The sequence below is a fragment of the Manacus candei genome, unplaced genomic scaffold (assembly GCF_025592945.1).
Source record: "Manacus candei isolate 608988 ecotype Guabito, Panama unplaced genomic scaffold, ASM2559294v1 h1tg000005l, whole genome shotgun sequence".
In the NCBI taxonomy this organism is placed as follows: Eukaryota; Metazoa; Chordata; class Aves; order Passeriformes; family Pipridae; genus Manacus; species Manacus candei.
This window is the reverse complement of record NW_026138053.1, coordinates 24235431-24247736: the sequence shown is the minus strand read 5'-3', so window position 1 is coordinate 24247736 and position 12306 is coordinate 24235431. Positions and strand designations below refer to the sequence as shown.

At 47.8% G+C, this 12306-nt stretch overlaps 2 protein-coding genes and 1 long non-coding RNA gene across 3 annotated transcripts in view; 2 read left to right on the top strand and 1 right to left on the bottom strand.

Annotated features, from left to right (window-relative positions):
- Positions 1-202: 202 nt before the first annotated feature.
- LOC127479929 (uncharacterized) lies at positions 203-4222 on the top strand. Its single transcript, XR_007907727.1, has 2 exons — positions 203-839; positions 2617-4222. It is a non-coding gene; the product is annotated as an uncharacterized LOC127479929 (long non-coding RNA).
- Positions 4223-5869: 1647 nt separating this feature from the next.
- Positions 5870-12063, bottom strand: NPHS2 (NPHS2 stomatin family member, podocin). The gene is made up of 8 exons (XM_051806618.1): positions 11526-12063; positions 9951-10054; positions 9232-9304; positions 8860-8942; positions 8371-8574; positions 7962-8017; positions 7069-7147; positions 5870-6662 (listed from the first exon to the last, which is right to left on the bottom strand). Exons 1-8 carry the CDS (start codon positions 12061-12063, stop codon positions 6384-6386), a joined length of 1416 nt encoding a protein of 471 aa, XP_051662578.1. The 3' UTR covers positions 5870-6383.
- TDRD5 (tudor domain containing 5) overlaps positions 9304-12306 on the top strand; it is a 79461-nt gene continuing 76458 nt past the window's right edge. The window contains exon 1 of the mRNA XM_051806440.1: positions 9304-9421. The gene's annotated coding sequence lies outside the window, so the exon portion shown is untranslated. The remainder of the gene's footprint in view (positions 9422-12306) is intronic.

Sequence of the window (12306 nt, the reverse complement as noted above, 5' to 3'; positions counted from 1 at the left end):
CAGAGGCCAGGAGCTCACCAGGATTTAAATAAAGTTCAACATTGGCTATCAAGAGCAAGCACTGTTACATTTCAAGCATATTCCCCAACAAACAGGGAATATCCATCAGCATGTGCCAGACAAGTGAATGAACAAGTAATTTACTACCTTGTCCAGGCACATCTGTGCTTACTGTATCACCTTCATCTTTGAAGAATGGGATTGTAACTGCAAAGCTGTTTTAAAAAGAATTATATTAAGCCTTTATGCAATGAGGGAGCCAAATATGCCAAGACAAGAAGTCAGGGCTTCAAATTAAGCCCATTTTCTTTCAGCTTGCTTTGTATTCAGTGTTTGCTAAATAGCTCCCTCTTAATTCTAAATGTAGCCAGTTCCCACGTAGGCTGTTCATCCCTCTTGGCATCCCCCACAGAATCCAGCTTTATTTTTGTTGGCTGAAAGAATTATAATTAAAGGTTGTATTTTCTTCCCCTGCAGGCACAGCTACGTTTTTGACAGCCTTGGTGAGAAGTATGGAAGATTGGTTATTAATGGTGCCAGAAGCTGAAGTGAGGTCCTGGCATGCACAAAGCTGAGCTGCCTGCATTTTATCACCAGATTCCTTCGTGGCTGGCCCAGGTGGATGCAGCCATGAGCTTTATAGGCTCCAGCCAGTTGCATGAAGCTGAGAGTGATGATAAACCACATTTCCTTTAAGGACAGAGGTGTTAATTGGACCTGGGCTGGCCTTGCACAGAAAACTACACTTGTGAGAAAAGAGAAATGTCCTTTGGTGGAGTCCCTGGCACAGAAAACTGAAACTGGGATAAACACGATCAACTGAAGCGTTAAAATGATTGGTGACTGCCTTTCATCTGCTTTGATTTGGCAATATCTGTGGAAACAGTTGGTGGCTTCAATATCAGTCCTGGAACATCCCCATCTCCCTCAGAACTGCCAACTGCTTTGGAAATCTTGACATTTGAAAAAACCCCAAAATGAGTGATTCATTTACAGTCAGATTTCTGGGGGTATATTCCTCTTCATGGTGCTCCATTGTTTTCAGTGAATGTCATCCAGAGATGAATCACTTGCAGAGCACGTGCATAACGTGTCTGTGTGAGATTCCTTGCAAATGCCAGGTCTGCCCACAACTACAGCCTTAGCAAAAAAAGCCTGTGTCAGGTTTCCAGTATATGGTGTACTTAGATATGCTGGGTTTGTGTAGCTGGGGAGCAAAAGGTATCTTTGAGACAGGAGATCCCTGAGGCTGATGCACCAGAGGTCACTTTGTTTCTGGATTTGGGTTTTTTTCAGGGTGGTACCTAGAGAATTCTTTCAGATGAATCAACAGTGGGTTCTGCCCGTGAATAATGAGGTTCTCAACAAAAAAATTAAGTGCAAGTCTGCAACTATTAGGGATAAGGGCACTCTATCTAGTATTCAGTCTGTAATTTCCTTCTGGCTGGAGTGCAGTTATGAGGAATGCTTGTTTCTCTTTCGACACTTTCCTGTTTGAGTTAAGTTGTGGCTTTTGTCTCCCAGCCAAAAGAGCAGAGGAGAACTCCTAAAAATAGCTGTAATGCCTCCTGTACAGTGCATTAACACAATTTTGTTTCACTTTTAGAAAGCATTTTCTCTGGAATAACACTGATATTTCCTGTTCAGAGAGCCTGTTGTGCCTGCTGGCTCTCTGTGGTTTTACTTCTTTCTCCCAGGGTTCTAGATGGTGTGGTGTGTGATTTCTGGTTTGTTGCTGAATTCTGGACATGAGAATGCACCATGTGGCTGATCAGCAGCACATGATCCTAAACAAGAACCGGGAGAAGGATGGATACATAGTAGGAAAAGATGTGTTTGTAATGAATATGGATATAAAAATGGTAAAAACAGGGCAGGGTTTCATTTCAGGCAGGTGCTGGTTCTGCTCTGTGGTAAGGTTCTGCTTCATCCAATATCTGATGGCCTTATTTCGGGTTTCCTTTCATTCTGAATGTCTTGGGCCATTTGAGAGGTACTCATGATAGTTTTCTGCAGGAGCTAAAATTTTTCAGGTCCTGTTAGCACTTGCAGGGTGCTGTGTGAATGCAGCTGAGCTCTGCCAGGGCCTGCCAGTCCCCTGGAGTGTGGTAGGAACAGCCACACAAGGTTGTGCCTCAGTGTGGGGAACACAATGAGGGTATACCCAAGTGTCTCCACGCAGAATCACACCAAGGTTTGTGTTTGGTTATGACTTCTTCCATGCCTAAGCAGTATGGCTTGGCCATTCTGAATTGCATTCTCTCACACTTGTTTTGCCTGTGAGCTTGCATTATCCAGGGAAAACCCACCTCATTAGCCTTGCTAATAGAATTGACTGTGCACTGTGCTTATCCTCACACAATGAAGATCAGCATCTCACCCTTTGCTAGCAAACACTGAATTTTAAAATTAATTAAATTTGCAGGGTTTACATAGATGAGCCATGAAATCCTTTGTAGATCTTTTAACAATGCCCTTCTTTGAAACCATAAACGTGTTTTGTAGAGTCAGTCAATCCCACTGGACACCTCAGCTCTCTAAATCTTTCCTTTGGGTATCCTACCAGCAGCTCCTTAGATTTCAGGTTTTAGCATTAACTTTGCTTCTATGTTTCAGAAAAACAGAGATCCGTGCTTAGAATGCAGAGGAAAGATCTGAAGGTCTTGAAGAGAAGCTGGAAGAAGCTCTGCAGAGAATCAAAGAGCTAGAGTGTGAGCTGGAGAAAGATGGGAAAGTCATCCCAGAAGCAAAGAAAGGCAAGGTCAGGAGAATCAATATTCTGAACCCTGTCACAGACTCGGAGAATGAAGCACTCTTCGAGGGCACCTCATTCACCTCCTGTTTAGTGCAGAACCCTCCCCTCCTGGGCATGTCCTAGGGTTTTGTCTTGACTCTTTGTCAGAGGTCAAGCCAGGAGGCTTTTAACATGATTCTAGATCAGGGCAGAAAGAACTGCTGAATGTGGTCTGCTTTTGAGAGAAACTAATTTTGTTTGATTTTGATATGCAACACAGGGTCTGTGTCTAGAAGATCATGTAACTGGTGGCATCTGCCTTGTAGGTGAGTTTTCCCTGTTACAGCCAAGAAGATCTGTTTAGGATCACTGATTTTGGAGTAGAAAAGAAAGGATGTTCCAGGTCCCTTCACTCTCAGAGGCCACAGGCCTTTTGTGTTTATACCACAGGACACTCTTGCTCCCTCCAGGAGGTATTTGAACACTGCTGACCCACTGATCTTGCCCATACCATGTGGCAGTGAGTTCCTTGGGTCAAAAGTTTGTTGTGGGTGAAAGCATTTCCTTGTGTCCTTTCTCAGCTAGATCCACAAGATATAAAATGTGGAGAAAAAATGGGAATTAAAATTCCTTCCCTTATTCCTCTAGCATATCCTGTCTCTTTGACATCAAAGTGGGAGGAGAGGCCAATTTTTTTGTTAAAGATGTGATATCTTGGGCACATTTTAACTCTGTGGTATTTGTAATGGCTTTGGTTTGTTGTTTTGTTTCTCTTCCAGAAAGATGTTTCCAAGAAAGTGTCTCAGAAGTCGAGGCCTGCCCAAGTCCCAAAGCTGCTACCTCTGGCCAGCCCAAGAGATCCAGAAAAAGCAAATACTGAAGAACAGCAATGCCTGAGTAATGTCCTAGTGCCCATTCATTGTAGTGTTTCACCCCTTACCTACTACCCCAGCATCTCTGTGCCATCTCAGCATTTATGCTGTTCTACTTGCCTTCACCACTTCCACATCTGTCTTGCTTGTCCTCTGCCTCTTCCCACAGTTCTAATATCTATGCAGCTTGTCATCCCTGTAATACCACTGCTACCTCAACTTTCTCCTCCCCACATCTCTCTTGCCTGTGCCCCTTCTGTTTGTGCTCATCAATCACTTCTTGCTGCTTTATCTCCTTCTGCCTCATCCCTTTGGGATCATGCAAGTAAGTTGTTTGCACCTCTTCCCTGTCCTCTCAAGGTTTTTTTCCTCAGTGCCAGCACAGCCTGGTTGTCTATCTGATAATGAGTACCTCCTTCATCTTCTGGATTTCAGATGATCCAAATACCAGCTGCCTGACTGGTTAGGAAGAAAATGCACAAAAATCGGGATGACTCTGCAATTTGACCCATTCTCAGCTTGGAAGAGCAGGCAGTGAAACTGTCAGGAATTACATCAGCTCAGACAATCCTTGCCAACTCCCTCAGTAAATTCTCTTTTGGAAACATATCAATAACCCTTAACTACATTTTTAAATGATGTTCTGCAGGTTTTTTGAACATCATATCTCCTGAAGGTAAAATGACAAGTTCTGCCGGCTCTGTGTATGTAAAAGAGAGAAGATCCTGCTGGAACAAGACACGCTTTTTGGAACTGAGGATGCCCTTAGCTATAATTTGCCTTCCTGCAACCGCAGAAAAGTTTGAAAAAAGCTGTGCCTGGCTTCTGCAGATACAAGTGCCAACAGGGTAATCCGTGTGCCCTGACAAAGTACTGCGTGTGGCTTGACACTGTTCTCAGGCTAAGTGTTGTTCCTTTGAGACATTATCTGTAAAGCTGTTGGTCTTTGATGTGCTAAGAATCTTGGTCTGGATGGATCATTTTACATGGAGTTAGAAAAGCAGCCAGAGAAGTGTTCAGAGAAAGGATCAGCTGCAGCTCACTCTGCGTAGTATTATACCCTTTTGCCCGAGGCTGGGAAAGAGGGGCCTTTTCCAGCAGCATGAGAAATAACCAGAAGCAGCTTTAGAGGAGTAACCACACAACTCATGTTCCCTAGTAGAAGATGACAGAGCTGTTTGACTTCCTAGAGCTAGTTTTCCATGAGCAGATCACCACTGAGATCTATTACAGACACAGGAACCATCCTGCCACCCTCTCCTGAGAGGGTTACAGTGGCAGAGTGATGCAGATGTGAGGTTACACCTGGAGCTCCGGTGCTTGTGTGATCACCAAGAAGTTCACAGGTGGATTTTTCCCACTTCCCAGCCACTTGTAAGGGGGCTGGTTTTCCAGGTGTCCTTGCTGTAAAAAGGCTGGCAAATACTTGTAGAATGAGTATTATGGGAGCTGTGAGTGTTACCAGCAGCTGTGGATAAGAGAAAATTCAAGAGTGAGCAAGTGGCTGGGTAACCCCAGCTAGACAAATGCATGATGGCAACAATTTGGGGGCAACTGGGAGAAAGTGCTCTCTATCTTGGCCTCTACCAGCAGCAGGACACTGGTGCTGGGAATGGTTGTGCAGGAAGGTCTGCTTTGAGGCCAGGGGAGACACTGCAGGTCCAGTAAAAAGGCAGGAGGGACACCCACCCAAAGGGCACCAGGATCAGACAAAGTGAGTGCAGGGGTATTTCGTTTGACAGTGCTCTAGATCTTTGCCAAGGGGAAGGACTGCAATGTCTGTAGCTCCCTGGTCATTTCTAACGGCTTTAGTCAGGAAAGATATATCAGAGTTTTGAGGCTTCTAGGAGTATTGAGAACTCTGTCCCTTCTCTGTTCCTATGTCTCTCAGGCAGCTGCAGCAGGCAAAAGTGTTGCAGTTCCCAAGGCTCTCAGCTGGCTCTTCCCAGTGGTGCCGGATTCCCCCTCGTCAGCTCAGTGGGCGTTGGTTAATCGGGCCACCTTAACGTTTTTAGGTGCCCGCGAGCTCAGACGTTGTCCTGCCTCACCACCCTGTGGAAGCCAGCAGCAGCACAGCCTGCCTTTCCTCTGCACAGCGGATGTGCTGGGCAGGGAATCACCAGCCTCAAAGGCTGCCCTTTCCTCCTTTTACTTTTCCTCCTACTTTAGAGTTAGGGCTAAACATCTTGTTTGCTCGTGTGTGGATGCATTTATGTGTGAGTGGTGACCGAAATCCTAAATCCAGGACAGCACCACAGACCCAGCTCGTTCCCAGCTTGTTCCCTCCTCGCAGGACAACAAGGCTGGAGGCACCCACCATCCTGCCTGAGTGCTGAGCCCCTTCCTGTTCCCCCATGGATTTCCAGGCTCCCACTCCCACCCACCCAGCTGTTTGGCTCGGGGGCGGGGGGCATTTAAGTACATAGCATGTATTTCTGTCCCTCCTGCCAAGGTGATGGGACAAAATGGATCAGACTCTGGGGGCCAGGCTCTAAGGTGTCAAGATGCATCTGGCCCTGTGATGGGGAAGGGATGACACCCCCTGTTCCCCTGACCCCCTGCTCACACACCTGCCAGGCCTGCTCCTTACTTTTAACTTTCCAAGACAAGTAGAGGCTTTTTCCACGTACAATCCACTTTATATTGCAGGTCTGGGCTGCCTCCCCTCCTGCCTCCAGACCAGGACCTGATGGTGGGCTGCCAATAAGCCAGCCCTCTTGCTCCTCTCTGAGCAGGATTGACCAGGAGCAGTGTGGGAGCCATTTCTGGGACAGCTCTCAGAGCATGGGGGAGTCCTTCTTGTCTTTCAGGCTTTCTGGGAGCTTTGTGGTGTCTGGGAGGAGGCTGCTCACGGCTGCAGGGCTGTGGGCAGCTGGAGAGCCCAGGTTCATGGCATCCAGAGGGAAGGGCAAGATGAAAGCAGCGGGTTTCTCTGCAGTGAGGGAGTGCAGTGCATGGAGGTAACGGAGCTGAGCAGCAGCAGGGGCACTGGACAGGATCTCAGCTGCCATCCGCAGGGACTCGGAAGCTGCCTTTTCCCCCTCTGCAGCGATCACCTGCCGAGCAGGGGAAGAAAGGAGGTTTCTGTGAGTGAGGGGAGTGAGGGAGTTCTGTGACCGCTGGGAGTGAGGTGGCACAGACTGTTACAGAGGGAGGTTGCCACAGTGAAATTCCCTGGGCCAGTGTGATTATAACTTTCCTGCTCTTTGAAGATCACAGCATGTACTAGACCTCTTGATGCTGCCAAAAGTTTAGGAGCTCGTGCCTAATGTGTTTTTACTGGGCCCATCAGAGGTCACACTTGGGCTCCCCTTGCTAGACCCAGCTCTTGAACAGGAATTAAAGAAAACATATCTTCCCAGAGCCATGTGCTTGTGTGGCATGTCCCAGGGCCCTCAGATCAGGGCTGGGAAAGGTAGGAGTGCTTTGGAAGGAGATGAGAAGTATTCAGAGTTGGCATACCCGCACTTTGGCCTGTCTCTGGGCCTCTGCTTCCACAGCCAGGGACTGCCGGAGCTCAGCAGGCAGCTGCACGTTGTTGCTGTGGCAGGAAAGGAGAGGGATTAGCTGGGCTCTTGGCTCTCCTGGCAGCACTGGATGGTCAATCTGAAGCTTGGAATGGGCTCATCAGTCAGTCTCTGCAGAGTATTCTTTTACATTCTTTGCTCCCTGGCTGTTCCTCTTTGTGTGCCTGACTTCAGCCTTGTACCTCCATTCCCATCCTTCTCTTTGAGCCTGGTTTTGCAGTGACCAGGACTGCATGATCACTAGGCAGCAGAGACATCTCTCTGTACCTCTGAGGCTCAAAGTTTAAGCTCACTCTGTGAGACAGCAGAGACTCCACTGGGAGACTGCTCTCAAGACAGGCACAGGAATGTTCTGGTCACAGATTTATTCATTCACTGCTTGGCTCTCTCTTCCATGTCCCTGTACACGATGATTGAGTCCCACCTTTGTGCACAGACTTCTGAGTGATGAGCCCATCCCTCTAAAAGACCCTGGGGCCTTTGATCTAGACTGGGACATGGAGGGTTCAGTGCCTCCTGCACCTCGTGGGCTACCAGAACTGGGTGCAAACTCTGCCTGCAGCAGCACTGAAATGGTGATGAGATCCCAGCTAAGGATCCTGCCCCGACTGTCAGTGCAGGAGCAAGAACAGTCTAACATGTGGAAGTTTTACATGAGGCTGAAAGGAGCAGGGAAAATAGGAAGGTGAGAGGCGAGGCTCTACCTTCTGCAGAATAGCTGCAGGGAGAGAGACAGAGGCAAAGCAGGAAGAGAAGCAAGCAGCAGCGAGTAGGATGGGTTCTTGCAAAGGGCCAGGGAATTCCCTTCTACCAGCATTTCCTACCTACATTTCTACTCTCTCCACTTTGATCCCCCAGCAGCCCGTGACTGCATCCAAAGCCACCTGTGAAGAGGAATATTTTTAGAGCATGGGGAGAACAGCAGCCCTGGCCTAGACTCCTTACAGGGAGTAAGACAAGGCAGGGACATTAATTGCAGGACTGTGAGGCAGATTTATCAGGTTTTGTATGCTATTGTGCAAGACAGAAATTAAATTACTGTCCTCACTTCCAATTTGTGTTTACCCTGGGAGTTTGGGATGATTTAACTGGAGTCCACAGTGATTCCAAGTCTGGAATCCTTCTTCAAAGCAGTGTCCGTGACTCTGAGGGACTGACCACCCAAACGAGCTCAATTCTCTGATCACAGAGTCTCAATTCACCCCTAGCTCTGCTGTCCCCCTCCCCATGGAAGCACCTTGATCTCCTGGCTAATGTTTTTCCTCTCCAGCAGAAGCTCAGAGAAGGCTTGATGTGCCAGGAGGCGCTTCGTGGTGGTCTGCACCAGCAGCTGGATGGCACTGGAGATGCTGGTCAGGGTGGTGAGGAGAAGAGAGGCATTCTCCAACCGGTAGTAGCAGACAGCATCTATCTCCAAAGTAACCATGTCTTTGGTCACCACCTAAGAGGACGACATTGGAGGAAATGGAGCTGGTTCTGGCAGTTCTAAGGTAGCACAGGAAAGCACACAACTGAGAGTGTGATGAGGACTAACTGGATGGTTAAGTCATTGTAGCTTCCACCTCTGATACTGACTGATCTTGGGCAAACTGTATATACTCTGGATCTCAGAGGTTATTTTGTGATGGTTTTTTTGAACTTTTCTTTGCAAGGATGGAGGTTGGAAGCAAAAGATCTAACGTTAAAGAGATACCAAAATTAATATAGAGGGGGGTGTCAGCCATACCTGATGGAAGGGGATCTCTAGGGTTTTGAGGCGGAGGTCTATCTTGTGATATGTGTCCAGACAGGGAAGAAAAAAGAAAAGGCCTGTGGGAGGAAGAGAAAGGCAGCTGATGACCATCAGAACCACAGAAATTGCCTCTCATACTCTGGAAAACGGGAGGGTTTGGCATGCAGAACTACAAAGGAACAGCAATATATGGGCTCAAATTCTGAGGCTGCTTCTGTGATGGGGAAAAGCCCTTAAGAGGAAGGGAACAAAAACATCCCATCTCCTGTCTGGCCATGTCTGCTTGGAGGGCACCAGCACGTGAGCTTTGGTAGAGCATGAAAAAGAGGAGCAACATGGCTGAGGGGAGCCGAGTAAACACCTTACCAGGTCCTTTGGCTCTGCCAGGAAGGAGATGCCCAAGTCTGAAAACAATGGCTCTCTCATACTCCCGCACTACCTGCAGAGGGAAACAAAAGGGAGGCTGGAGAGGAACAAGCAGGACTGGGAAAAGCAGCTTCAGAGGCATGGGAGGAAGTCTGTTCTGGAAAAGCCCTGCAAGGGAGGATTTCAGCAGGTATGAACTAGTGGTATCACCTGTCACTGAGTCCCTTATATTTATATATTTATATATATGTATATATATATTTATATATATTATATATATATGTATATAAATCTGACAAAAATTAGAGGAAGAGGGAAAATCTGCTATTAGCTCTGAGATCAATCTCTCTTGACATTTTTAATTCAAAACCCATTTACCCAGCTGTTGGTTGCAGTGCAGCCCTCTCTGGCCTGAGAAGGCTGAGGATTATATTTGAAAGTGAATAGACTTTCAATTTGTTTTAAAAAAGAGAAACTTAAGCCCCTGTCTGCTGATATTGCAGCAGGATTACTTGATAGGCAGTGTTTGGACCCCTGTGCAGCCCTGTGCTGTAGCAACATGTGATAAAAGATAAATCAAAATTAATAATGAGTTGAAGAGGTGTAAATAGGGCCTTAGACCAAAAAAGCTTTATGCTCATGTCCAACACATGCTGAATCAGTTTGTGACATCCACATCAGACACCAGATACTGAGAGAGGCCCCATGGCTATTCTCACCTTCATGCAGAACCAGACAGAAATGGGGAAGGTCATTATGATGAACAGGAAAGACAGGATGGTGAGAAGCCACTCACAGATGCCCAGACCTGGAGACTTTACGCCTAGGGAGAAATCCAACATGACTGTGTTAAGAGAGGACTGCTCCCAAAATACTGATAGCCTGACAAGTGCCTGCACACACAAGCTTCAGTGTTGCCCTTTGCCTGGACTTGGTGGATGTGAATCACTTGTCACTCTCTGGAGGTGAGTTAAGGAACACTGCCTGATCCAGGTGGCCAGAAGCTGTGAAGGATGGAGGGGCAGATTTTGTCTCCACTTTACCGACAAAAACTGAGCCATGCTTCTCCATAGTTGCTTGACTAGAGGGCAGCTTTTCTCTTGAAGAATTTGGGCTACCAAGCAGTGTTGAAAGGCTTGGAATGGGCAACTTGGCTGAGCGGGATTCATGAAACTAATCTGGAAAGATGACCTAAAAGTAAAGACTGTAAATAAGAGAGAGCTTTCAACATGCACAGCCTGAAGTGCCTTTCCCTATCAGGGCATTTCATGTTGCTTTGGAATAGGATTTCAGTTGCATCTCCTCTCCCTAATGCAGCAGGAAAAAGCCACTGGTGCCACTGAACTCTCCCTGTGCCCTACAGCAGTCACACCAAGGTGCTGGGGGCTGACTGGGGTGATCAGCCCCAGATGAATACTACCTGCTACATCTCCCCAAAGGGAGTGTGGATCATCTTGCTTTGGCTGCCCTTTGTTGTGCTCCTGTCTGAAGTAAAATTGAGCAGGTAAGGCATGAAAATCAACATATTACTCCTGGATATACTAAAAGCCAGAGTGGACCATGATTTCCAGCAGTGAAGTTGGCATCCCTCCCACTTTGAATCCCTTCTAGCCCTTCCATCCCTGCCCCTCTGCCTTTGGAGGTCTCTGCAGAACCACCAGGTCCTGAGAGAGGTTCAGATCCCAAGAACCTGCACGATCACTAGAGCTCCACAGCACCACTCACTAGCTGTGATTCCTGTAACTGAGGCAGAAAGACATATTTGTGCAAAACTAGTTGTCAGAGAGTCAGGAGCACATCTGAACCTTTGTGTCACTCCAGGGCAGCAGAGTTGCTGGCATGGGAGTGCACAAGTGATGCTGGCTCCTGTAATACACGTCTGCCATGCCCTGGTGACGCTGGGTCCAAAGAGGCCCAGACACCTTGCCAAAAGATTCATGATGCTCCCTTCTATCATGGCAGGCTGGGAACCTGCCTAACAAACATGTGGAGAGGAGCTGCTCTTAAAGATTATCCAGAAGGGGAGCTGTGAGTGTGGACCTTAAGGGTAGTTCCTCCCTGCAGTGAGGTCTTTTGGGCTGTGAATTGGCATTAAGGCTAATGCTGTCCACTTGAAGAAGGGGAAGAGAAAAGGAAGAGAACAGAGCTGGGAGGCTGGCTGGAGTCTCCCATATTTTGTCCTGAGGATAACCACATCTGTGATGACACCGTGCAGAGAGCAGAGTCATACTGTGACCCACTCAGCATCAACGAGCCCACACTTTCCCAAGCCCTTCCCTTCTTATGTGTCATACCTTCCTCTTGCTGCTCGCTGTCCAGCAATGCCATTGCCTCCATTTCTTCCTCAGACACCACCTCATCCACATCCACCACCGTGGAGGTGTGCACCCTGCCATCAGTCCCCACAGTGCTCTTGGTCTCCTTTGCTTTCTCCTGCTTTGTGTCTCCCCTTCCTTTGCTGCCTTCTCTGCTGCTCTCCCTCTTCTCTCGTTTGCTCTGCGTACCCGGGGACTCTCTACGTCTTCTATGAGACTCCCTGGAAGAGCTCCGAGCCCTCTTATCCATCCTCATCTGTGCCAAGGGACCCACAGCTGCCTGTGGGAGCGGAAAGAGTACGTGCTTGAATTTATTGCCACAGGCAGGGGAGGAGAGAAGGGGAGGTGTCACATCAAGGAGGCTCCTTTCAAGTTCATCGGGGCTTGTCAGCTGTAATGGACAGTGAAGTGAGCGAGGTGTTTCCAGCTGCTCGGCTCTCATCACACCCTGCTGTGGAGATGGGAAGGAAGGTGAAATCTGAACATGGTGGACCCTAGAAGGAAGTTCTGTTTGCATCCTGCTTTGGGGAATAAAATACAATCAGAAGCACTCAGATGATTTTAGTAGATGATTTCTGCAAAGTTGTTGAAAAGCAATCTGAAAGTAACTGTCAGGTGTGTGGCCCCAAAGACCTCAAATGGTGGGAGTGGCCCAGAATTGACATCAGGTTGAAAAATCTTTGCTGGTGAGACCAGTGGCTTACTCAGGAGTGTTTGGAGTGGGTGTTGCAGCAAATGTCTGGGTGAATAGCGTCTCACA